Genomic DNA, 27351 nt, shown 5'->3' on the forward strand with positions numbered 1-27351 from the left:
AAGGGAAGCTGAAGAGGCTTTAGAAATCGATAAAACTTCGTTGTTAGCGAGGACCGACATTGTTGTCGACGATGTCGTAATTTTTTCCGCAGTTGTTGCAGCAGGAGCTTTAGAATACGCGAAGGAAAAGTTCGTATTGCTCCTCCCACGCGGGCGCGTCGAAAGTGTGGGCGTGGAAACCTATACGTCATCTTCGGTTCTGTTTGCAGAGCCGTGCTGCACTCCGACGGAAGGTTCCCGCCGCTCACTGATCCGAACTGCGAGAGCGCTGTTTACGTGACGAAGGCTCAAGTAAGCATAGCGAAGCTGAAAGTTCTGCAGCTGGATTACGATATCTGGAAAGGCGACAAACAGCCGAGCGCAACTTGAACAAGTGTCTCTCGTATCTTCAACCATGGTCTCCGTGACCAACTCGTGACGTGCCGTTGCCGGAGCTAATCGACGAAGCCACGCTTCAGCAGTGCTGCTGTTGCAGATGACGCGGCGTACCGAGGATGACGTCACCGCGTTCGCTCAGCATCTCAAGAAGCTCTGCGGCCACTGCCTGTGTTTTTTGCCAAAAAGGGCTATTTGCGTTCACTTTTGAGAACTCTCACCTTGATTTTCGAATTCAGCAGGGATCAAACTACCCTTACACGCTCAAGAGTCATTGTTTTTTTTACAAAAGATGCCTCAGCTTCCTTTTAAGTAACGTCGTTGCGCACACCAAAATGGGAACCCGTACACCGTTTACATTAACGCCCATAACGCCCACCGGATGACGGTCAACGCGTGTGAAGTTACTGCATATACTGCATACTATGCTCCCTATACGCCTGATTTAGTAACTCTACACGCTTTTCGGAGTTCCTAATAGTCTATGCAGCGCTTCCTCTATAGAGGAGGCGTTGGTTTATGACTCGCGGTCAGCAAGCTTACATATAAAGGACATTTCAAGTACAAACATCACTGTACTTATTCGAATGTAAGCCACCAGTTTTCTTTAAAAGATGATCTACGACAGGCATGGTCGGCATAGTTTCGAAGATTTGGTTTGGTTCCAGCCGCAAGGAACCGCCGACCCGCCGAAAGGTCAACATCAGAAAATGGAAAAAGATTACAAAGAGAAGCTGGAATGTCCTTAACGGCGGTGATCGTACATGCGAAGGCGGTCCAAGGCGGCGTCTGGACCAAGCACAGACGCCAGTCGACTTCGACATGCTTTTTAAAGCTTACTTGAACACAGAAAACTGGGTTAGGGGAGACATGATATGCAATTACAGCCGATCTGATAGTGCGAGCAATGCCAAAGGGCTACACGCAAGCGATATGTTACATGCTCTTTTTGGACTCAAATGTCGTTTTTCATCCAGCTTATTTAATTATTTTTTCTGTCCTTCCCAGTATGGAGTTTAGCTGAAAACTGAGTTTGACCACTATCCGTATAAAAATGGCATGCATTTATCGTTAATTATCAAACACTGACAGTGCAGTTCGTGGATCTGGTCACCCGTTCAAGGCGACGACACAAAGCTGACACAAGCACGACAGTTGGTGATGCCACATCTCTGCCTCTTGCTGCTTACGTCACTTCGACGATAAACGCTTTATATGCTACTTTAGCGTCAACTGTACGACATAACGACTTCCCTGTGACCACAGAGACAATAATGGCCCAGTCCCAGAGCCGTCGACCTAGCACGTTTGACAATCGCGACAAAACACCACGGGCCACCCAATCGAAAATTCTCATCTGACACATATGCCTCGTATCCAATACTCTCGTATGAACACATATTAATCATATGTGTTCTCGTATGATCATACGAGATTATTGGATATGTGTCATACGTGTCATATGAGATTTTTTTTGATAAGGCAGGCACGAAACGCTCATTTTAACCCTGTAATGGTTCCTCCATAAGCACATGACTCACCACATTATCGTCATTATGCTATAAATACTTCCGTTTAAATAGTCTTAGAGTACACAAAAACTAAGAAAAAGCCCTGAGCTAATCTGATGTTCCACACTGTACAAAGTACGCACTACAGCGTTAAGGAATACACACAGCTCACCGGCATCGGGCGAGAAGGGCTTTTCCATGAAGAAAGGGCATTCCTTAATGTATACCACGTGATCCGACTTCCTGCAAATCGGAGAACACACGCGGTCTGAGCAGGAGCAGCGAGGCGATGGAGCATCGTTGCGTCAGTTACCCAGTGTGAATTTCGACGGGGGCGATCTTGCTCCACATGGGGATGCACTCTCCGGACTTCCGCTTGTGGAACAAGGTGCCCTCCCACTCCTTTCCTTTCTTGAGCTGCGTGCAGATGGTGGTGGCCACTTCCGTCTTCAGCGAGTCGGTGCGGTGGAGCTCCTGGGCGTCCACGCCCAGCATCTCCTCCACAGAGTAGCCCACCAGCTTCTCGGCAGCCCGGTTCATGTACTGCACGGCGATTAGTACGCGAGTGAAGACGGCACAGTGAGAAAAATCATAGAAATGACAGACAATACCAATACGCCCAGCTGAACGACCGACACAAGCATTGCATTTGTGCGAGCACATTGCCACTATAGTCGGGTAGGGCTGTAGTGACAATGTGCCTGTCTGTGGCATGTCCTCTTGAAAAGCAGATAAGCCTGCATCGATGAGCGTCCACTCTAGATTGACGTCATGAGCCGGACGGCTGGTGATTCTGCCGTCCGGCTTATGCACGAGCGGCACTATTTCTTTAGTCGCGGACGCAATCGGCGGTCGCGCTTCGGTCGTCTGGGCGAGGCCTCTCCTGTCTTTTTGCGTTGTATCCTACTACAGTTATGTTGTGACGCTTCCATGTCTGTGCGAGACACGCTCGCGATACCGCACAGGGCTGTTTGCACGAAACCAGACTGAAGCGGGTCGGGTCCGCTTGTCGGGCTAAAATTCGCCCGTCGAACTCATGTATGTACACGCTGGCAGAACGACCCTAGTGTGCGTCGCGGCTGGCTGGGTGAGCCCAGTGGCAGTGGTTAGGTTGACTCAGCCCGGTAGGCAATACGCATTCAAACGCTTCCCGGTCGGGCTGGCCGCGCGCACGAACTTTTTTGCTCGCCTCCTCAGTTGTTTCGCCACGACACTGGGCGCCGCTGCGAACTCAGCTTGCCAGAACCGAGTTCACGTAAACGCGGTTGGATCGCACTGTGTCAGCCCGAATCATTATTACGTTCCGAGTGCAGCAGTACGGTAAACCCACCGTTGTGTAAACAGGCGACGCACGCTAGATTCAAAAACCGTGATGCGCACCGGCTGCTATAAGATGCACCAAACAACCAAAGGACCGATCATTAACAAATTCGATTACGCGACTATTGACCCTGCATGATGTCAGACTCGCTGGCACCACAACAAACTTGCATTTCTTGCACCACAAACTTGATACGCGGCCGCACGAAAAAGTGATAACCTCAGGTAATGCACACAGCTGGCAAAACAAAGGCGCTTACCAACATCATTTCTGGTTTAAAGCAATGTGGGAAGATCTGCATGTCTATTAGGCCGCGCATGCTCCAGGGCACACCACGTCAGTGCCCGCAGCTGCCGCAAGGTGCCGCCCCGCAGAGCAAAGCCGGCTGCTCGCGCGCTCTACACAGACGTGGACGGGGATCTATATCGTCACCTGACTGCCTTCTTTCGCACATCACTACACCGAGGCGATACAAACGTGTTGAAAACAACAGCACAGAAGATGAAGCGTTTAGGAAAATTCTTTACGCTCCTCGGACGTAGGCGCTGAAATATGGCGCACAAGGAGCAAGTGTTTGTTTTTCTTTTTGTATCGATAAAGCCTTTTTTTATTTATCCCTTATTTGGACATCGCTGTCACCGCCAGGAATGGCCGCTATGCGCAATGAATGACAAGCGCACAGCGACGTTTTTGTAAAGTGACAGAAATGCACATGCAGTCGCAGTAATGAGAAAAATGACGTCACAGGCGACTTTAGGAAACGTGTACATTGATACAAAAAGTAACAAACCCATCAGTAGGCCGTCTGTGTCACTTAGAAGCAGCAGCAATCGGTTCTATGTACAACAATTCAGTGAGCCTGTTCACATCAGAGCAGATGAAGAAGAAGTGGGAAGGAGCATATGAAGATCTGTGTTAATATGCGCAGGACGTTTTAGAATACAGACGCTTTTGTACTTCGTTCTCGAGTAAACCAAATCATGACATCCGAAGTTGTCGGTTTCTTTGTTTTTTTTTTATACTTATAATAGGCGCCGCTTTTCGTGATGCGTCGCATGTATGTACGCAGTCCCTGTCAACCTCCCACCGAGGGCAAGAGTCGGTACGGTGATAATGAGGCCACCTTTCCTGGCGCCTTATGGGCGACGAGTTGTCTGTACAATATCTTTTTTTTTTTTGCGAAAGCGTTCAGCTGCGACTTGAGCGAGTTGGTGATGCTCGACATCGTATATAAAACAGCACACACAAAAACAAACAAGAAATAGGACGCCATCAGCGATAATGGACTATGACGTTCTGTTTACCACCCTGGCTTTTATGCGCGCTGTGAACGCATTGAGGCGAAAGCCTTAGATTCCTCACCAAACGCGAAAATTGACCGTTTGCAGCGTCGGCGTCAACACGAGTGATGCAAAGATTGTGACGCCATCGCATGACATCACATATCGCCAAAATTTGTGACTTCACTATGACGTCACCAGATGACATGGTCGCTCGTTCAAAGGTGGGCCAATCAGAGAGGCGTTACAAAACCAGGTGAGGCGTAAAAAGCTTTCAATGGCTCCGATCCCTGAGGCCATAGAGTTTCCTACAATACTTACTAGAGGGAACTCTGGCGCTAGTGTCTATGGGAGCTGCAATGCATCACGCTTCAGCCAGCATGGGAATGATGGGTAGTACACAAATTTGTCTAAACTTCGTTCTTTCGGCTCCGTTTGGCTCCGCGTCGGCTGCATCTGCTTTGTCGCAAAACGAAGTTCAGCAAAAGTGAGCAGTTCCACTTCACCACTTTAACTTTTTAGGCTCACTGATTCAAATCTGGTCACGAAGTTCACAACGGTCTATTCTTTTATCCGAAACGAACGCCAAAACACAACAATAAACAAAGCCACAAGTACGTTTGAAGCCGCAAGCACGAAGACTAGGCAAATTTGTGTACTACCCATCATTCCCATGGTAGCTGAACGATCGCAGGGCCAGAGTCCCCTCTAGTTAATTTTAGGAAACTCTATGCCTGAGGCAGTGAAAAACCACGATAGGTGCGGCAGGATCACTAGATCGATTGAGAAGAAAAAGAAGAAGATGGCTTTCGCCTTTGAGTCGTCTTAGGTGAATGCATAAGGGACCCTGTGAGTTTTTCGTTTACGAAAGTGGCGGAGCTGCGCGAAAATGAGAGCGCGCCCACCTGAATTTCGTGCGCGGCACCGGTGACGATGACGCCGTCCCGTGCATAGTGCAGAGCAGAGAAGAGTGCCTCGGAGGCCCTGAGCTTCCACAGGTTGATCAGGTCGTTGTGCTCAATCTGGATCATCTCGTTCAGACACACGCCGAGAGAGCACGTCTCCGTGAACCACTGCGGAAGGAAGACAACAATCGGCTACCGTCGGATGCTGCCTGACTTCTCAATGACACTGCTAGGCATGCAGGACACCCAGGGATGCTTTCGCGAACAGTAAGACCTTTGCTATGGCAGTGTTTAAGAAATGTAATTAGGAATTGTACGATTAAGGGCAAGTTACCTGAAACGTGTGGAAGTCCAAATTGTAAGGTAGAAGTTCAGGGAAAGATTGAATCTTGAAGCGATGAAATATCCTTGTAACACGTGGTGTCTCTGGAGCCAACGTTTCGGCAAGCGGTCTTGTCTTCTTCAAGGCTGCAACTTGACGTTGGCTCTGGCGACATTCCGTGCTCCAAGGATTTTTCATCGTTGAAACGTGTGGTCATATTGCACCTTCATCGCTGGCTCTAAGGCTTCTTATAACATTATATGGTAATTGCCTAGCGGTCAGGTGCTCCGAGTGTTGTCGCCGGTTCAGTCATCCTATGCCTAGTCTTTAACAGTACTAAATACTAGACTAGAGACTTTGCTTCGGATTTTGATAATCGTGCTGCTACTTCTTTAAGATGAACGAATATTATACATATAATGTTATAGGCCGTGCTCGGCAAGAGTGAGGTGGCGGATTTGTTTCCGGGAACGTATAGATAGATTTTCAGGTATACCTCTAGACTTCCAAAGGCACAGTCGGAGGAAGGGCGCTTCTGACCTCAAAATAGAATGTTGCCTCCTGAACCAGTTGACAGAGAGCACAAAGAAGTCTATCACGTATGCCGTTAGCCTCCCTTTCGAGTAGAGACTCAAATCATTTATGCGCCGAAAGTGGCAGCGCGAAGTACTTATTCCTACATCTATTAAGCTTGTGCCTTCTCCAGCAAGTTGTTACGCCTATGACAACGAGAATGAATTCTGACTGATCCTCGATTACGTCAGCCACATTACGGAAAGATAGTGTTTCCAATAAGAAGATATTGGTTTTTTATACTAGCAAACATTTTGGGTGCACGTCAAGCAAAGCATCGCAAAGCAGTGAACGCAGTTCAACGCTTCTTTGAAGGCTCTGGCATATTTGACAAACAATGGCTGGAACAACACCGATTGTAGTTGCATACGTCTCATTTCTGCGTGAGACTGTCATGACTTGTCCGCATGTCACTTCAGCGGACTCTTCACGCTGACCGTTGCATCGCTACACTTCACTGCTTTATACATGCCTTACCTATAGGTGCAAGGGTTCATATAGTTCTTCCTATTCATTTGGTAAAAATGATTTAGGTAATCAGGCAAAAAGATATAGCCGTCACCCTCATGCGTTGACAAAGGACGAGCCGTTTGTTTATTTCCCCCGAATCATTAAAAAGAAAAAAAAAAGTCTAGTGATGTGAAACGAAGCCCCTACCAAATGTAATCAACTAAAGCTACACTATCTCTAAAAATCAATTGCGGTGTACAATGTCATTACATTCAACATTCATTAGTAATAAAGTTAAATCACTTATTAAAAGCAAAGTGTTAACTGCTGGTGTATCACCTGACAAAATTATGACATAATTATGAAGCACGCTGCAGTGGAGGAATTCGCATTATTGTCCACTACCTGAGGTTAACGTGCACCCAAATCTAATCACGCCGGTACTTTTCGTATTTCACTCTCATCGAATTGCTGCCGCCGTGGCCACGAATCGAACCCGCACCCTTGAGTTTAGCAGGGCGATACCTTACGTACGGCGTGTTTAAAAAGCAATGCCTCAGAGATTAAACTTATTTAACATCTCGCCTTTCTAAGTGCGATGCAATTCCCCACGAACCTGAAATGGAGCAACATTAGAACTTTAGAAAAGTTTCTTCGAGAGATAGTAATTTTTTTCTTTTTAACAGAACATTGTGCGCTAATCACAGGACAAATGCGCGATGATGCATAAGGCGGAGCTGTCGAGTGGACGTCGCTCATTTCGCGCATTGTGCGACAAATTCCATCGGCGTCGCGCGCATTCGACGCCGCTGTTGCAACACGGCTGCCTGAATCGTAACGTGCGCCTTGTAATGAAGCTGTCGCACGCTGTCAGGGTTTGCTTTTTCAGAATAGCGCGCACGTGACGGCGCTGACAATGAACGCGAGGAGAACGCTTTTCCTGCGCACTTGTTCCCGATGCTGAGCGTCAACCCGAACTGACTGAGGGCGCGTTGCTTTCCCCTTGGGGAATGTATCGCGCAATTTCGGAGCCGCGGCCTGTCTGACATGGCGCGAGATGTGCTGACAAGTATGGCGCGCGTCCTGAATGGCCGCACTCCTTGATATGACGCAAATGAAACGCCTACTTCTCTCCCTCTCTCTCCACCTCTTTCCAGCGACAAAGCGGCATTTTCGGCTAAGGACGGCGTAACAGTATAGAAGCAAACGTAGGCACGCGCGAACACGTACAGTCGCGCTCAATATGACTTACAACAGGGGAGCGCGTGGCCTGATGACTTCGAAGATTGCGCATGGCTTCAACTTTTCATTTCAACAACTAAATTATACTTTCTTATTTGGAATCATACCCGAGTGAGAGAACAGCGTTTAGTTGTGGAAATAAGGGCTAGTGGAGGCCATGCACCGCCTTTGAACTTGTGAGGCCACGCGCTCCCGTGTTGCGAGTCATATTGAGCGCGACTGTACGTATACACGTCAATCCCTTGTGCGCTCGGACACAGCCAGCGAAAGCAAACAACAAAGAATGTCTATGGTACGGGCGCCCTACTTTATATAACAAATCTGACTTTTTCGCAATTGTTCACTCGGCTTATTCAACGCAGTTTTTATACGGAAAACTGAGGTTCGCGGACAGTCAAAGGTGTCGGCAGGATTTTGTTTTGGGGGCGCAAAGCAGTGTTGCATCGTGGCGAAAGCAGGTGGGGGGGGGGGGGGGGTGCGCTGGTGTGGCTTGAGAGGGGGCAAGTGCTGGTGTGGCTTGGTGGGAGGGGGCGAACAAGTGCCTCTTTTGCAACTCCCTCCCGACGCCCATGCGGACAGGCAACTTGCAGGAGTCGCCGTATACAGAGGACTTTCAAAATGCGACGAATCAAATCAACGCTTGAAATTTGATTCTGCACGACATCCCGAAGTTTTCAAGAGTTCTGCGCTGTAGCGGATGCAGTAGCTGAAAGCGACAGTTCTGCGCATTTCAAACGCCCTGCATACATTTGTTAGCAGATTTACATAACCTCTTCTATTTAGAGCCATATACAGAGCTGCGACTTCTGTTCTAAAATCCTGAAATTTTGCAAGACTGGATAGTTCTAAAACAGGTTAACTTAGACGTAGTGAGTCACTGATACCAACAGCTCTGAAAAAAGCACCGCTGGTGTTATATGTGGGTTAGCTGCGTACTCTAGTTTGTCCTCACATTTTCCGATAATGTCCGCCTGGTTGGTACAGTGGTTACGGTGCTCGGCTGCTGACCCTAAGACGTGGGTTCGATCCCTGCCGCGGCAGTCGCATTTCGATGGAGGCAAACTGCTAGAGGCCCGTGGTTTTGACACGTTACTTTGGCAAATCGTGGTTTTGGCACGTAAAACACCAGATATTTATTATTTTTCAGCACTGATGTTTTCACCCATGCCCGGATGAAAATGCGACTGAAATTTTGTTTAGAAAAAAAAAGGAATTTTGAATGGAACGGTCGTCATATTTGACAAAGCAAAGTGGCTATTCTTCATAAAAAATGAACCTACATTTGGAGGCTGAGTTGGCGCAACGACATGTTCGTCGTGGATAACGTACATATAATCTACACGCGGCCTTGTGCCTTTCACTATGTACAACATTTGCAACATTCGTTAGCTTGCATATAAAAAAAAAAAGAAAAACTAGTACTTGGTAACACCGCACAAGGAAAGCAAGCAGTGTACTGAGGATTACCCTGTTGTAACCGCATTTCAGCAGCGGGATGACAGCTGCTTCCTCCTTATCGGCCAACCTGAAACGCAAGAGATGAGAAATGACGGTACCATAATCGCGTTAGGAAAACACTGCACTCAATATGGCCCACTTCTACGTTGCCTACACAATACATCAATGTTCCCGCCCAGAGGACGCTGACAAAGTTTCCTTTTCACAGGAGCGTTGCCAACCCCAGGCAGCAATTGGATTTACAGGTGACAGGCGACATCGTAGAGTGACATCGGCGGACGCGGCTTTTTTTGTCAGTCCTCCGAGTATAAAGCCCAAAGCGCTGCCCAACGGCAACGTTGAACGTGGGAGCTCTAGCGTTCCAACCCTACCGAATTGGTATGACAGGCATGCGCAGATGTATACTTACAGACACGGCCATCCCTGAATCGATATAAGGAATGACAGGTGGCGTGACGGCCGGACGTGCCAATCCAATATTTATTTATTCGCGCCCGCTAGGATGCTGTCAATATATGAGTGGCTGGTGTGTTATACCAAACCGTAATCTACTGCTCCTCGAAAGTCTCGTTTCCACTCCAACGAGGACATGGATTGAGAAGAAAAATAAGAAGATGGCTTTCGCCTTACGGTCGTCTTAGGCGAGTGCGTGAGGGGCCCTGTGAGTTCCTTACTTTGGTCGAACTCCACGCTCGTTTAACTGATTATGAACTGTCGCATGCTCCATCAAAGCCTGGTGATAGAACGAATAAGCACTGCGAGCACCCATATCGCAGTTCTGCCCGATTATCTAACACTTCGTTACCTCTAGCTTTGCCCGTCTTTGAACGGGAGAGTTGAGGGGGAGATGAAGAAAGATAGGAGTATTCAAATACAGCCAAGCGCCAAGAAAATGCGCACTTACCCTTTCTTTACGACAGCGATGATGCACGTGAACTGGCTACCCCTGAAACCGCGAAGCGTTCTGCAAAAAATGACAGAATACACACTTTTATTTTTGATCACAACCATGCATTTGTTGAGGGACAACTGCGTAATATAAAGACGTCATATTTGACTTTACTTGTCGATGGGACCTAACTATTTATAAGCTTGCGCGCGTCAAGATATGAGACTGCAAGATTTGTGTCAGAACTAAGCTCTGCATTCCACACATTAGTTGGAATTTTCTACTTCAATATTATAAAGACCATAGCAAACCTGTAGACCTTAGCGCATATAATACTCTGTGGAAGCAATATTTCAACCTAAATACTTTCATTACAAATGGCACTAGTACCGACGTGAATGATGTTTGCTGCATTTAAGAAAGCCTTGCATTTGAGACAATTGCAAAAAAATAAAATTTATAGCAATATTATACAAGAAAAAGAAAATTGGCGCTATGAATAATATTAATAATACTACGACAACAAAAATAAAACGTAGAAGTCGTCAAGGAAAAACAGAATTCGATGTCCAGTGTTAACCAATCATGCACATGTGGAGCTCATGCACACATGCCACAACAGCGCATTGGTACTCGCCCTCATTTATGCATGTGATGGAAGATATTGATTAATGAAGGTACGGCAATAAGGGAAGGGGTAGAATGGGAGGAAGCGGGTGGCTGGGTTCCAGGACATTATTGACCCTGGCCACACGCTCCGCCTGCTCCAAGAGGTCTCTATGGGCCTCCAGCCCTGGACGAACGAGGACGGTCTCCCAAGGCTCCCAACTGCAGATAAGTGAATTAGTGTGCCTAGCCCTATACCGTCGATATTTATCGCCGTTGTCAACACTGGCGTAAACACGGGAGGGGAGGAGGGGGGGGGGGAGTCCTGACCAGTGGTGGCGGTAACGCATTACCTTTTTCGGTAACTTAGTAACGTACGATCTCGGAACTATAACGGGTAATGTACTTGCGTTAACATTTTCCGGTAACGTGAGGTGTCACGTTACCCGTACGTTTTTTTTTTTCAATTATCCCGGGAGTTATGCACAAAACGCCTTCGTCTCATAGACGCCACTATTGATCACCCCGGCGTTCGTTTGTCGCAGCGGCGAGCTGCTGCCGGCCCGCCGAGCGTTAAGAGTACCATCCAATGCGTCCGCCGAGCGCCCATTTAGCGTAGGTGCGGGCGTATTCACTAAGAAGAGACACAATCTTTCCGATGACAGCTTTGAAATGCAGCTGTTGCTTAAAATCTACAAGTTGTAGTTATTAGAGAGTTATCATTGAAATAATCTAGCGCGGCAACTTTGTTTTGAAAATGAAACTTGCTTCTTTCTATGGGCAACTGCGGGTACACGTTTCTATAGTTACTAAGCTTTTCCTAAATTTTTCCACGAACGAGGCTGACCTTGAACCCCTTCACATAATCGCTCGCAATTTTTGTGCAATTACACAGGTTAAAGGGGGGAATTGTATGTGTGTGCAAATATCTTTGCTCCGGAACTAAGCCGTTCAAGCATTTCTTTATGACTATTTGAGCATCCGTATTGTTAGTATAGAAGTCCACCGTCAGAATTACTGTAAATTTGTTGAGAGTTGCGACGTTTTCTTCACGGAGAGCGTTGATGATGAAATCTCATTTCGTGTTTGATGTCGCATTGAGAAAAAAAAATCAGGCGAAGCTTGCACTAAGCCGCGCAAGGCTTGAAAAAGCGAAGCTGGACGATTCTGAAGACTAATGTGGTTGCTTATAGGTTGTTTCTAGGCCTTAGCTAGGTGATGCAGGTTGCTTCTAAGTCGTAGTTAGGCTTTAACTAGGTGACTATCGGTTGTTTCTACGTAGATTCTGAGCGCAGAGAGGTTCAAGCTAAACCACACAGACAGTCACAGACACGACACGGATGTCCAAACTCCAGAGACAGAACCTCGCGCTGAAACCAAGCGTTCGCACCTCTCAAAGATCTACGGGCACCTTCTTCCTTTTTCGTGGAAGTTGTGTGTAGTGGGATTTACCCAATGTCTGTGGCACATACCCGATTATGATAAAGGTAGTTTTCTGATAGGCCGTATAGTGACACGTACCCGTTTGAGGACGATAGCTTTCTTCTTCATATTTTGTGCACCAGTGGTGAGTAGTGGGATTTACCCAATTTCTGTGGCGCATGACGATTTATGATGATGATAGCTTGTTGGTACGGGTGAACAAGGAACGATTTTCTAAACAGCTTCGCTGTTATATAATGGCTTTGCCATGTGCCACAGATTTAAAGGGACCCTATAACACTTTTCCTGACCCCATTGTTTTACACTTTTTACTTTCGGGTTGCCTAGACTGGAGGCTGAAGAGATTAGTGCAGCAAGAACGGCAGCGGTAGGGGCACGCAGTCCGAAGTTATTCAGCCTAGAACGCTCAAAATACAATAAAATGAAGGCCTACCTTCAACTCGATTTTCGCGAGGTCACCTGACCACGTTTCACTCGCCCTGTGACGTCTGATGGCGCCCCAATGAAATGAACTGAAAGATCCTACGTACGGGAAGCTCGCACACAATGTTGCCCGTTCTTTCCAACGTATTGATGACGCCGTTGCGATAGTAACAAACAATGTGGTGCATTAAGAGTGAACTGCGCGTGCGAAACGAGGCAGATCGTGAACGCCTCTATCGTGTTTTCTAGTTTTAGTCGTGTTTCTTGTTGCGACGGCGTCTATATCAACGCTCTAACATTTTTCCCCCTTCAGTTTCTACAAACAACGGCGCCTGGAGCGTCCCGAGCGCGCTTTCCTCCAGCGCCGTGGCGTTCGGTGCATTCTTTGCCGGGCGCTGCAGTTTTAAAGCTGAAAAGCCTAAGATCGTCTGTCTAGTTGGTGTTCAGTGAAAAAAGCATGCTAAAGAAAAACTAAACCCAATAATAACCCCTTTTGTGATGCAACGCCGCTATTACTTGTAACGTTACATTTATCCAACCATAGGCCAGCGCTCATCTTCGTCATTTCCGCCCGCAATAGTTCTGGCGACGCGTTGATGCGGTCGGCAACGATGTAGGCGCTTCAAAAAAAGTGTTGGAGGGCCCCTTTAATAACATCTGAGGTTTTACGTGCCAAAACCACGGTATGATTACGAGGCACGCCGTAGCGGAGGGCTCCGGAAATATTATCTGGTGTTCTTTAGCATGCACTTAAATCGCACAGCTCACGGCCCTCTAGCATTTCGCCTCCATCGAAATGCGATCGCCGTGGCCGGGATCGCACCCGCGACCTTCGGGATGTGCCACAGAGTTAGAAGCCATCACATATAACTGTACAAGAGACTTTAGATCACTATACTCTTGCCAAGGTACGACACATTCGTGCAACTTATTCCCATTAAATCAGTACTTCGCGTAGTGTTGTCGTTTGGGCTGGAAGTTTTAAGTGAAATATAAATACCAGCTTTATAAAACTATTACTTGGGATTTCTGCAGCGACAAATTTCTGAACATGGAGTGACGGCAGAAGTAACGTCCGTTACTTCTTTTCGGTAACTGTAACGGTAGCGCGTTACCCTTTTTAAGAGATAACGTAGGGCGGTAACGCGTTCCTTTTTTGTTAGCGTAACGAGTAACGTATTTAGTTACTTTTTCGGTAACGCAGTACAACACTGGTCCTGATACCCCTTGTGTTAAGACTGGGAGGGACAGCCACCCTTGAGATTTATCTCTCAAACCTCATATATTTGAATTACTTGCCAGTAAGTATAGCCCAGTCGACGTTTCTAAATGCCCGTTTATTTTGTAGTGTGTACCTGTGTTCAGTACTCCTTAGCTGTGTGAGACTATTGAAATCGGGAATGCCGCTCCACCAATTTCAGAGAAGACTCAACAGAACAATGCAATTACGCGAGCTAGGGCCCCATGCTCTTTTTTAAAAAAAGTTGTTTCAAAGCATAATTTTAACTTTTACATAAATAAAAAGACAACCTATATTTATAAAAACAAAATGGCCGCCAAGGCAGGATGTGTGTCCCCCTTGAAGATTTTTCTAGATTTACGCCACTGGTCGTCAATACTTAGCGTGAGTTTTGCGTTGGGGCTTACAAACATACGCCACCAAGCCTAATTAACACGCTCGATTAAGGGAGGACCCACCTGCACAGAGCCACTGGGTCGATGGTGCTCTTGCTTCGCGCGTCGACGAACACCAGGTGGGGCTGTCCGTTGAGGTAGTTCTCAATGGCCGTCTCTGAGGTAGAGCTCAGCGAGCACTCGTAGTGCATCTTGTCGGCCGCCCACTTGAGCGCATTGTACTGCGCGTCCTCCTTGCCGAACACAAACATCACCTGCGTAACACATACGTCAGGCAGTCAGAGGGTGGGGTACACGGGCGATCCTTACACGAGTGGGCACAATAAATAGCACCATGTACAAAACACCCTCTCCAGTTCCTGCGCGCGCGCGCTACGCGCGGTGCACTAGGATCGCATTTCCTCTATATGCACGTGGCCGAGTGTGCATCGAGAACGCAAGGCCACGACTTATGTTGCTGACGAAAATCGCAAAAAAAACAAAAAAAATTGGGGCAATTCCTACTCGTCACTCCCTCCTTTCTGGCCGTGATAACAAGATTACTTTCATACAGCGCTGCTACCATTTCCAGTAGCATTAATACAAGCGAAAAAAACGTGGTTTAGAAACGAGGCTTTTCAATAACGCCCGAGCTCCTTATGCGACAATGTATGGAAATCAGGCGATAGAGGCCGAGTTGTGTTGAATCATGTCCGTAATTGCCACAGACATTCGTGTCTTTCTGTGAGCCATTGTTACCGTTTTCAAAGAAAATACGCGTACACACCCCAGGCGCGGTCACAAATAAATAATGACGGCAAAAATAAAGACCGGCGACAATATCACAAGTGTTACTGCTGAGGACGCCGAGGGTTCATTCCTCACTCTAAAGAGAAAGCTAATATTTGCACAAGGCACGCTAGCTAGAAGCCTTCCTGCGCTGTGGTTTTATCAGCCGAATACATGATAGATATAGCGCCACGTTTTCATTTCGTTCTAAGCAGAAATGAATGTGAAACGTGATATCAGCATCTTTGAATAATAGAGTTAATTACTTATGCAGAAGCATTCGCGCTTGTTCCTTGAGGCACAAGGTGCGACTACAGTTTCATACATTATTTACTACCTCTCGCGGGTTCGATTTCATCGATCAAATAATATTTTCTGTATTCCTTTATCTCTTTGCCAGCCCGAAATTGATAGACGTTCCCTATGATATTTCCTCAAAACACGGTTGTAGCGATTTACTCGCTACTGCCAGTTTCCGGTTACCCCAGCCCTATAGAACGACACATAGCAAAACCCCAATTCGATACCTCGATCTGTTCATGCATCGTCGCATCCTATAGAAGAGTAAAAAAAGGAATGCAAAAAATGAAAATAAAGAAGACCTTTACTGGAGCGTTTCTCTTCGCTACGTTCCGATTTCATGTTAGGCGGAGCACAAGCCCGTAGCAGCGCGATGAAAAAGCGCGCTCCGAGGTTCACCGCGTTCAGGCACTAGGAAAGCAGCTTACGATGTCGCGGCGGCTCGAAGTGTCACTGTACCGCACCGAGACGATTAGCGTACTACGCGGTGCATGAAATAAGAACCTCTTGTGTAACGTCTTTTCTTCGCATCGTACTCGAAGTACAATGCACCGCGCTATATGGCTTCAGTTTACTTACACTGTAGCTTTATCGGTTCAAGCTGAATCCCGCCAAGGAAGCGTGAAGTGTCTGGAAAGCATGGAGATGCCAGCCTGACGTGGTTTCTTGCGAGTCGTAATGACGTACTTTGACGTTGCTCACACCGCGTTAGGTGGGGTTCGGTGAAGTGTTAGGTGGAGAGACGATATTAAAGGGGCCCCGCGACACAAATTAAGCGTGTCGTTTCTATCGCTTCCTCTGGAACTGTGGAATGCACCGATACCGTTGCGCAAATGGCAACGCGAAAAAGAAAGTTGTTATAATTTTATTTCAACGGAGAAACCACATTGGTTTCGGATTAGAGCGGCACACAACGGCTTCTTTATACTTTCTCGGATACACAAGAGTTTCTGTTTTTAAATATGAACTTTTGAAAACAATTGCAGAACGACGCTAGGTGCGCTGCACAACGGCCACCACTAGAGTTGCTGTATATGCTACCTTTAGGATATGCTCCTAAATGAAAAGCGAAAGGGACCGTTTCTTCTCGTCGTCTGCTGGGGTTTCGAAGTTTGAAGACTGATAACTTCCGTTATCGCGCATCAATTTCGATAATTCTTTTTGCGTTCATCTCAGTATTCAGCACTACATACACTCCAGCGCTGCAGAATGCAGACGAAAAAACGTTGCAGGGCCCCTTTAAGAAATTTGTAGGCATAAAACGGAGGCAGCTCGCTCAGCAGGACAGGGTGCCTTGGAGATTATCGGTTGAGACCTCAGTCCTGCTATGGTGTATTCCAGTCATTTCAGTCCTGCAGTGAACTGATTGACTGATGATGATTACGATGACACCACGTGCTGTCAAACCGAGCCGCGCTGCCGAAGGGCAGCGTGTCTATAGACTTTCGCTGCTCCAGCTAGGAATGTCGCACCGTCGGCTTACTTATGCTCGTCGAGATGCAGCTAACTACGACTGAGTAGGTAGGCACGAGCGTGTTCACACAAAGGAGCACAATACTATATTGAGGTACAAATGTATTCTTCCGAATGATCGACATGAAATGAAGCTTTCGCAAAACCTGTCACGGACGTGCTCAGTGACTATCTAAATCGTGAGTGCCTAGGCTGGGCACGAAGTACTAACGAAGATTAAGGAGTTACGTGCCACATTGGTCAACCAGAATTGTTTAATACGATAACAAGGTGAGAACTACTTCCAAGTTTATTAACGTAAACGCAAGTGAAGCACGCTCTCATAGAGAACAAGAAAAAAGAAAAGAACTCGTGAAATTTAGCATGCTGCATCCATAGAGGTCTGTTGCCAATGAACTTCTTGCTACAGAAGTGATGTTTAAACTTACGGAAAGAAAACAGGTACACACTTAATCTGTAATAGAAATGCTTAATCGTCAAACCGATTTCTTTTCTCAACCGTCCTGTCCCACAAAACGAAAGTTGCTTTCGCTTCGTGCGAAAAACAAAGCGAGAGACCAATGACGTGGCTTGCTGCGCGAGTTGGTTCACATAATGGAAAGAGAAAACCAGCGATTAGAAAACGAATGAAGAACAACCACGCAGGGCAAGCGATGGCCCTGCTCTGGTTCTTCGTCACTGCGTTAGTTTCTCAATCGCCGATTTCCTCTTTCGATTACAATAACAATAAGTAAAGATACAAGACTTTCGCTCCAAGTATCTGCGACTAAGTACCGATACTGTGGTTTGGGTGTTTTCATCGGACATAAGGTCACTCTAAATACGATACAGTATATTTAACCTATACGTACAGTCAGCGTTAAATGTTTAGAGACCACGAGACACGAGAAAAAGCTGAATATTCCTGCTGCTTCGGCAGGCAGCCTTCAATTTATATTTCCGGCCTCCTCTAAGACACGCTGACAACATGTACTGTGCAGCTATACAGTATCGGTCACAAACTGTTGGGAAATTCAAAGTTTCCTCCGGCTAGTGGTATCTAAACTTATGGCGCCGACTGTACATGTGTACGCCATCTGTTTCTTCGAAAACGCTGCACCGAACGAGGAAAAGGAGGAGTGCATTTCCTCCTATAATGTCACGCCAGAGTGGAGCACATGAAAGTAAACAAGCGTCAAAGACGTAGCGTGTCATTCAGCAAAATCAGCTTGTTTGAGACAGGAAACTGTTCCGATCTCAGCATAATGTGCCTGTCGCACGACAAAAGCGAGCGCGCGGCTTGAAGAACCTATAGACATGGAAAACGGTAAAGACACATTGTTCCACACATCGCTCCCTTGCTATAGCGTCCTAGAAGATACGTGAGCACGCAAAAGTATACGTCCTGCAAGCACAGCAGCATCTCTTTCCTCGATTTAACGAGCTAGACGCCGCTGCGAGAATAAATGCTTCCTGAGCCAACGCGGAAGAAAAAGCAAAGTTGTGATGAGAACCCATGGTCTATAGCTGTACCGTGTACGGAGGAAAAAAACAAAAGCAAAAACACTATACCGCGGACATTTGACTCCATTCGTGGGTCCAGAATAATTGGTGGTGATCCCCTGGCATCTTCAGCGTTCATATACTCCTTTTGTTTTTCGTCAAATAGAGCACCGCGTTGTTTGTAGAAGGTAAATGAAGAGCATAATCCATTACAGTCCTCATTACGACCGCAAATGTAGTGGACGAAAGAGAGGAAAGCATTGCTTTTTGGTATTTCACAAGTTTTCAAAGAGGTCTGAGAACGCCGCAAATGCTTTTTTTTTTGGTTTTTTTACAGGAGTTCTCGGTTTTAAGAAAAGGCCAGACGGTACACGAGCAAAAGCGTTAATGATAACTGACCGCAATCCTGACCACCATACTCCAGAGTAGCGACCAAATGCAAGTTAGGTAGATAAGATGTAATAGATTTATCTGACACAGTGCTCAAATTAAGTCAAGAAAACAACGAAGGAATCTCTTGAACTGCAAATAACACTTAAAAAAAGAACATAACTAGGGATGGGCGAATAGTAAATTTGAGGTTCGAAGCGAATCCGAAGCGAATAGTGATTTGGTCGAATAATTTCGAATCGAATCGTTCGAATAGCATTTACCGCATATTATTAAGAAAAATGAGCATTTTTGTCATGACCCTTACACAATATTTTTAAGAATTCGAACTAGGTATGAGTGAATGTCACTTTTTTGGTTTGAAATGAAGTGAAAGCAGCCTTGAATACTATCAAGATTTGAATAGCAGTGGGGTGCAAGTTATAAGTGGTGCAATACGTTACAATTTAAAAATTACTCTACTTAGCGCATATAAGCGCATATAACACGCTTTTAAACTTAAAAAAAAAAAAAAATGTACATTTAACCTTGAAGTGTGGCTTCGCAGCAGTGCAGATTTCCCCTGTATAAATTGTTTCACGGCACAGCAATCGGACGCTGCAGTGAAACCACCTTTACAAGGGGTTATGTGCGGTCAAATGTATACGTATATTCGTTCATTTCGAATACTTCGAAATTTCGAATAATCTAAATTCGTATCGAAGCGAATTCGAATAATCTAAATTCGTATCGAAGCGAATTCGAATACTTTAATATTCGTTCGAATATTCGAAACGCCCGAATATTCGCCCATCCCTAAACATAACCCTTCGTAAGCTAAGTAAAGCTAAGTTAATGAACATTTTTATTTAACTAATTGTTCACACTTCGTTAGACCTTTTACGCGGGGTCAAGATGACTTCGTGAGCATGAATGGTTAAGTTCTTACTGCTGTTAAACTGGAGCGTAGTTATAACAGCTGTCGCAAGGACTACCGCATTACGGAGTCAAACACAGACTACCTCAATAACATTAACCCATAAAGCATGGCGATAACATTTCTGCTGCTGACAGTTACAGCGCAATGCTCGCTTTTCTTTTTTCTCGCGCATTTGTACAGCCTTTTTTTTGTAGCCGGTCTTCTTAGAGAGGTTACTAAGCAAACTGAAATGTTGCTTTAATTTCACGAGCTTATCAGATAAGCGTGCGAATCGTAAGTGGTTCCCTTGATGAAAATTTCCTTTTCGCAGTTTATGATTCAGTTACTTGCTGAGGTACGTTTACTTCAGCGTAATCTATAACTGTTTCTTCTAGGGCTTAGTACTGGTGTCATCCATTACTTGCTGAACCAATAAGAGCTGCTTATTACGTATCGGTTTAGATTATCGGTACTTGATATTCTGCGCAAAAGCACACACAATGTTAAAACCAGTTAGTGTATTGATTCACCGCTAATGAAGTTTAAATAATGGCCACGAATCCAGTAGCTTTATTTTTTTTTCTTAATCTGCAAGTATTTTAACACACATGCAGGAAAGAATGCAGCGAGCTCACTTTTACTGAAGGAACTGCGAGGTACATGGACCCAAACTTGAGCGCCACGGTTCCTTTCTGAAAGACACAAAAGAGAAAGACAAAAACATGCATGAGATCGCCTTTAGACAGAGCATAAATGCGAAAAAGACTCCACAAACTATTCTTCCGTCATCAAGACGATGGCAGAAATATGCCGACAAATTGCATTTTAGATTATTAACTGGTTCTAGATAACGTCCGCTGCAGACCAATCGCAACTTTATCTAGACTGCTTCGTACTAACGGTGCACTGAAATGTAAACAGTCGCCTAAGCCCGTAAGCGATCTTGCCAACGCAGGCGTCCACTCACCGCGCGTATCGAGTTCTACGTATGCCAAAACATTACGATTACGACGCGTGGGATATTTCCGACTAATTCTGACCATCCGGGATTACTGAATGAAAGCCTAATTCTAGGTGCACAGGCATTTTTGCATTCTGCCCCCAATTAAAATGCGGCCGCCACCGCAGGGAATCCAACCCGCGTCCTGGCGCTTAGCGGCGCCAGCGCAGCCCTTAGTCGCTAAGCCACGAACACGGTGGCTGGGACTAGAACTGCTTCTGATGCTCACTCTCGTGATCGCCTGAGCATGCTTCCTAGCTTGCTCTTCAGTGCAATGTTATTGCAAAGCGACGGCGCTACTGTGAACTGAACCCCTCACTTGTGAGGTAGAATGTATTTTCTCACGAATGCTGACACCCATGCGCAGTGACGTCACTGAGCGATTTTTTTTTTTTTTTGCGGGAGGAAAGTACTAACAACGATTCAAGGGGCAAAATAGCCATAAATGTAGAAGGCTCGATGCAGTTGGTAATCGTAAGATATAAATAATTTATTATGCTTCGTTGACTTGGTTCATCTTGAAGCAATGCTGACTTTTTTTATTTCTTGAAAGTAACGAACTCTAAAGTCCTGCATCTCTTGCCTTTCCAGCAAAATTCACTATCAAAGACAGTGCCGATCCCAGAGTGACAGCAAAGACCAGTCTGGAGCAGGATTTTGATGGTGCGAGACATCTGTTAAGAATGCGAAAAAGAGGGAAATGTACACAACTGCGTACAACAAGGCTCGCCTGGAACCTCACGAAGAAGAACCGCCGTTCACGAACAAACATGAGGACAGAGGAGCGTCAATACATATAAAGAAATTCGAAGACTGAAGTCTGAGTTTTCATCTCGTTCTTTACAGTCCCGAGAGACCGTAAGAAAATAAAACACGATGGAATGCCGTAAACCTAACAGAGTTCCTATCACCGCAAAGACGTCCTTCGGCGCGGTTTATAAGCTTCGAGGAAAGCAATTTATTCCTTCGGGACATGTCCCGATGGAGAAGGGATCAATGTCGTGCACGCGACAAGTCACTACATTTACTACTGCGCAGCTCTTTTTGATGTGTCTATATACCCGCAGAAGCAGCGTTAAAAAAAATGTTACGCAAGACAGAATAAAAAGAAAATGGTCAGATGGTACGTCAGAACAGCAGGGAACAGGTAGATAAGCAGTATACTGACAAGAGCATGTCACCTATGGATTAAGAATATGAAGAATGTGCAAAATGCCCCCCTCCCCTTTTTTCTTTTCTTTTACCTTGGTGCAAGATTAATTTCATGAAGCATCGGTCACCAGACGAGCGAACAGAGAAACTCAGCAGAGTAATTTATTAACGCGACAGAGTTATATAAAGAGCCCGTGTCGCAGAAATTCCGGTGTCGGTGTCGGCGTCGTTGGTTGCGAGCGAAAAATAATCATTGACCGTGACCGCCAAGTCGTCATGGATGCAAATAATAAAAAAAAATGATGTACTTGAGGTGAAATCGAACCCGGGTTTTCGGCTTGGCAAGCAGGTGTTCTACCACAGAGCCACGCCAATGCTTGGAACTGCACTGAAAGTAACTTTCATGATTCACAGACATACGCGTCCAGTGTACAGGCGTCGCAGTACGAGATGTAATATAGCAGTAAAACATGGTGCAAGCGTACATTGTCATCGGGCGTGACACCATGTGAATTTCACGCGTGGGTGGTTTAAACCCGGCCACCCATTACAAAACGCACGCATTACTGGGCGTATTTCCTTACGAAGGGCGTATTTCCTTACGAACACGCAATGGTTCCATCGCAACGTCGAAAAAGTACCACGCGTGTAATTGCTGCCGGTTTAAAGCTTGCCGCCACCCATTACAAAGGGCACACACATTAGTGCGCGCATTCTCTTACACACACGTAGTGGGTACACTGTTGTCATAAAAGTGCTGTTAAAGAAGGCGGCAACCTTACGTTTACTATGTGCGTACGTGTGCGCGTGCGTGCGTGCGTGTGTGCGTGGGGGAGGGGGAGGGGGACTGAACATAATGACAAGTGAAACCAGAGCGCGATGAGGATGGGGCCGGATATCGCTATCGCGTTCAACTCTTAAAGGCGAAGTTTAAGCGTCTCCCAGTTCTTTGTAACTTTCTGGGCGGTAGTTAATGATGAAAGCTGATAGCGAGGAATGTTAGGATTACCTACACAAACGTTAACATGCTCTGGGTTTGTGTTGCTCAAGAAACAGTGAAGTAAATTATAATACTGGCGATGAAGTGATGAACCGCTTAACAAGGGCTCGCTCACTAATTGTAAAAAGAACATACGGCAGCGTAAAGAAAACGCAGGGTCACAAAATTGAAGAGGATATTAAAAAGAACAACAAAGGGCATCCAGGATGGCCACTGCCTAGAGCGGGCGAATTTGGCTTGTTGCGTGCGTCGTTGCGATAAAAAAAATAAAGAGGAGGAAATATTGGCCGTACAAGGTAAACAGACAAGAAAGCCCAAATTTTCAGCTAGGTATCTCTTTCTGTCTCATCATTTTATAAATATATGTAGCAAAGAAAACTGAGGCCACTTTTCATTAGCGTGAACGCTTTCATGCGGTCACACAAGATGTCCACCTTATCCGTTTTCTACCTACGCTTCGAAACCATTCGGTATGCCGTCCTGTGCGTGCGAAGCCTAGCGCTAATTGAACCTTCTTTGTCCGACATGCGCAAAATTAACCCTGCCAGCCATATTAAGGTCAACGTGGCCATAAGGGGCTTCAAAACAAAGCTCTTGAAGGACTTATCAACGTGACTGTTTCTACCATTCGGGAATATGGATAAATCTTTAGGCTGTTCATGAAAGCACACCAACGGCCCCGAGTATTTTTGCACACAGTGGTGTTGCGTCATAAAGACGAAGGCGTCATAAAGGTTACTACCTCCAGGCCTGTCAATACGGCACAGGCCAGCTAGAAGAAATTTATTCGCACAGTTCCAAAATTTTCACTGCGCCGTCAATGTGACCGTTGAGTATAACAATGTCTCGAAGCACCGGTGCCTCATTTAGATGTGGCAGCGACTAGTCACGGTTGGACGACCGTTAGCAAAATTGTGTAAGTGCACGTCTGCCACGCGTGCTCATGGTTGCGTCACTAGATATTTACTGTTTGTCTGTACTTTGAACGTCAAATTAAAAAAATGGCAACGAAAGTATAACGAGCAAAAGAAACAGCGCACGAAGCTCTCACACTTCCACTAATTATTTTGTTGCGTTGGTTTGACAGTAGGAGAAGGAGACACTGGAGAAAATAATTAACAACTGAGCGTTCAAATTTCAGATATTACCCTTGAGCTGAGATAACAAAGCAAATAAGGTTTATTTTGCCTTACGTCAAATCAGTTATTTCGTTCGCCAGACCATGCCTCGCGAAAGTAAAATTAAGTGTACCGCGAAAGCACTAGCCTTAACTTAATTTCCTGAGCGTGTAACAGCAAAACGAAGCGGGCGTTCAGCATTCAGTAAGAAGTGAGTCCTGCAGCAGAGTCAACCCGTGGGAATTATCGTACGCTGGCTAGCGCCCAGGTCCGTCCGGCACCGACAGAATCACGACGGTGAACCATGGCACAGCCAAGGCGAATGCTGAACACCAACTTCACTTCGACGAGCTACGCCGCTGCCGCCCCTATGTACTAGATAACGAAGGACTGATTGTCGAGCTGGTTGACCTAACAGAGTTACCGATTAAATTAGCGCGAAAATTGAGACGCGAACAAGAGAAGAAACGAAAGGACGAGCACCTGTCTTTCGTATCTTCTTCCTGTCCGCGTCTCACTTTCTCGCGCTGATTTCATCAGTAAGCGATTAGCTAACAGCGCACGCGACGACCTGCGATTGGAGTGCTGCCTTTATCACGGTACAAGAAAGAGGCGCGCATTAAAGGCGGGACGTCGTTAGCGCTTTTGCGCAACGCTGCAGGTTACGTCCCAGAGTGGAGGCGGGCTGCCGAGGCAGATCACGGTCAGCGGCGCGATCGAAACGGGCGCCTCGTGCATTACACCGGCGGCGACCAGAGGGCGATCGTCGAGGAGGAGGAGAAGCCGGAGGAACGCGGCTGGTGTAACACTGCGAGCCTCACAGGACAACAACAGGCTGACGCCGGAAGGCGTATAGCTGAGCGAGTCATGTAAGAAGCCCGGACAAGGCACCCCGGCTGTTATTGCGGCCACCGCGGCTGTCGTGGCCGCAATATATATATCGACGCGCCACAATCCCCCCCCCCCCCCCCCCCTCTCCCGCCTTGCCACCCGCCCTTATTCCGACATCTGCACCCCTTCTTTTGGAACGTCGTTTCTTTCCCTCAGAGTATTCGCTCCTTCGCCTTCAACGCCACGTCTCTATTTGAGACAACATCTGGCGTATGTAGCTCTGCTGCATGTAGTTCTTCACTGCGTGACTTCAGTAACCAAGTTCGGTAATTCTTTATCGCCTCTGACCAAACCACGCCGACAAAAAAAAAAAACACTCACCAAACCTTCACAACCTTCTACAACAAGTGCGATAAAACGGGATAATATTTTACGCGATACTTTATCAAAAGCAACTTCACTTCTACGTACTTATCTTTCCGACAAGGACCGCGCCAATTAACTGCCAGAACGTGAGTGGTAGCTGACCCATATACCCTCCCCCCTTTCCATTATGTTACCCTCAGAAAAAAAGAAACAAAGAGACAATTAAATTTCTAGATAACATAAATATTAGGCGCACATTTGCCGGCAGCCAAGTCCATTTTCCGTCGTTAAATGAATGTCACGTTACCTGCATACATCAAAAATCAGACGCAGTATTGGCGTCCTTGAATTTTGCACTAACAGGTATGCGCACCACTATACCGCAACCCCCCTCCCCCCCCTCCTCCTCCCCGAAATTATCAGGTTCAAATGCTCATCTTGAAGGATTCCATTCCAATGACACTTCAGTTTAGGTTCCCAAAAGCGCACCCGGCATATAGGCCGCGTGCGCCTGTGGCATGGTGCAGAGACACTGAACCACAAGGGCTCCATCATTGAGAGAGAGAAAGCTGTACTTATGGAGCTAAGCCAGAAATAAAGCCACGTGCTGCTGTAAAAGATTGACGGGCATGCACAAAAAGACCGCGCGTTGTCGGGGTTTCGTTACCGCGTGTACAAGCTATAGGAACAGCTACCAGATAGCGGTGTCTACAGCGGGCAGTGTAAGCGTTAGAAATCTGAACTACAAAAGCTTTCTTCTGATTCATGGGCAAGCACGAGGGCGCATCTTATTGTGAGTGGAGCGAAACACGCACCCACCTCAGTGATTATACGCTTCGCCACCAAAGAGAAACGTGACACGCGGTAGCGAAGGCAACCGCCCCGAAAAGAGGCTGCTCTCGTGATGGCGCCACGCGAGACCCGACGCTATAGCCGCGCGCCGAGCCTGTTTCTCCACGTCGTCTCGAGCGATAGTCGAGAACAGAAGCGCCTTGGGGAGAGAAGAACGAACAGACATAAGAAGAAAACAACGCCGAATATAGAAGCAACACGCGAGCCTTCTTGCTGCGTTATTTCCAAGCATAATTAGCGAAGTTCATTAGCGCAAGAGTGCCGAGAGGGAGCCTGCTCAACGGGCGCGGACAAGCAAGCGGTTGTGACAAGCAGCAAACAGCAAGGATAAAACCAGCGCAACTGCGAACGACAAGAATAGTGGCACCTTCGGGAGGAACGGAAAGGACGCACGTGCGATGTCACTTCTATTTAGGGCGCGACCCTAAGCCCCAAGAATGGCGGGTGGTTTCGATGACGTGCACATCCACACTAACATATAGAATGAGTGCGTTTCTTAACTGTAAAGATGATGTTGCTCTCGAGGTTCGTATATGTAACTATAGCCGAACAGTCACCCAGCTACAGAGCAACGGTCCGAATGCAGCCTCCAATGTGTGTGAAATAACGTTACTTATATTGGCGTTCATTTGAATTCGTACCTTTAAAAAATTACAGCTGAATAAATATAACGATGACTATTACAGTCAATGCGTATAGCATTATCGTTGTTAAAGTGTTTGCGAGAGCACTTATTTGCACACACATTCCATCGAACGGTGATTCGAACAAAAGTATGGGTGCTGTCATATATGGCATAACGATACGCTTCAGTAAAGGTGCGATTATGCAAATTACATACGCACACATCTCAACGGGCTCCCATATAGTGCCACGAAGCAAGCGCACAAGAAGTTTGGAAGGGCGATAAAACTCGCGTCTCTGTTATGACAGGAGGCGCACAACGCACGTACGTATTTACTAATCAACAAATAAAGTTGAAGTATGCTATCCTAAAGTCAAGGCAAGGGGGAGGCCGAGTGCTCTTTCTCAAAAAAAAAAAAAAAAAAAAAAACGGCTACCACAACCGAAAATTAGGAAGACTTGAAAATAAGTAGAATTGCTTTCTCAAAAATACGATGAAGCACCACACGCCAAAATAGACATAAAAACACAAGATAAAGAAAACACGAATACAAAGGGCCCATTAATTGCAAAACAGCACGGCCGAGCAGCAGGACGAGGAGGCAAGAAAATATGCGACTGCTGCTGGTATGAACAACGCGACATCTTTTCTCCTACGTTCAAC

At 46.4% G+C, this 27351-nt stretch overlaps 1 protein-coding gene across 2 annotated transcripts in view; it reads right to left on the bottom strand.

Annotated features, from left to right (window-relative positions):
* Positions 1–27351, bottom strand: part of LOC119388181 (high affinity cAMP-specific and IBMX-insensitive 3',5'-cyclic phosphodiesterase 8B) — a 249064-nt gene that overhangs the window by 26322 nt on the left and 195391 nt on the right. For both annotated transcript variants that reach the window (XM_037655835.2, XM_037655833.2), the window contains exons 2-8: positions 20380–20436; positions 14497–14687; positions 10342–10401; positions 9447–9504; positions 5393–5560; positions 2200–2429; positions 2059–2129 (exon numbers count right to left, since the gene is read on the bottom strand). In XM_037655835.2, coding sequence (XP_037511763.1) covers positions 2059–2129; positions 2200–2429; positions 5393–5560; positions 9447–9504; positions 10342–10401; positions 14497–14687; positions 20380–20436 — 835 coding nt within the window. The remainder of the gene's footprint in view (positions 1–2058; positions 2130–2199; positions 2430–5392; positions 5561–9446; positions 9505–10341; positions 10402–14496; positions 14688–20379; positions 20437–27351) is intronic.

This window comes from Rhipicephalus sanguineus, chromosome 3, assembly GCF_013339695.2.
Source record: "Rhipicephalus sanguineus isolate Rsan-2018 chromosome 3, BIME_Rsan_1.4, whole genome shotgun sequence".
Taxonomy (NCBI): domain Eukaryota; kingdom Metazoa; phylum Arthropoda; class Arachnida; order Ixodida; family Ixodidae; genus Rhipicephalus; species Rhipicephalus sanguineus.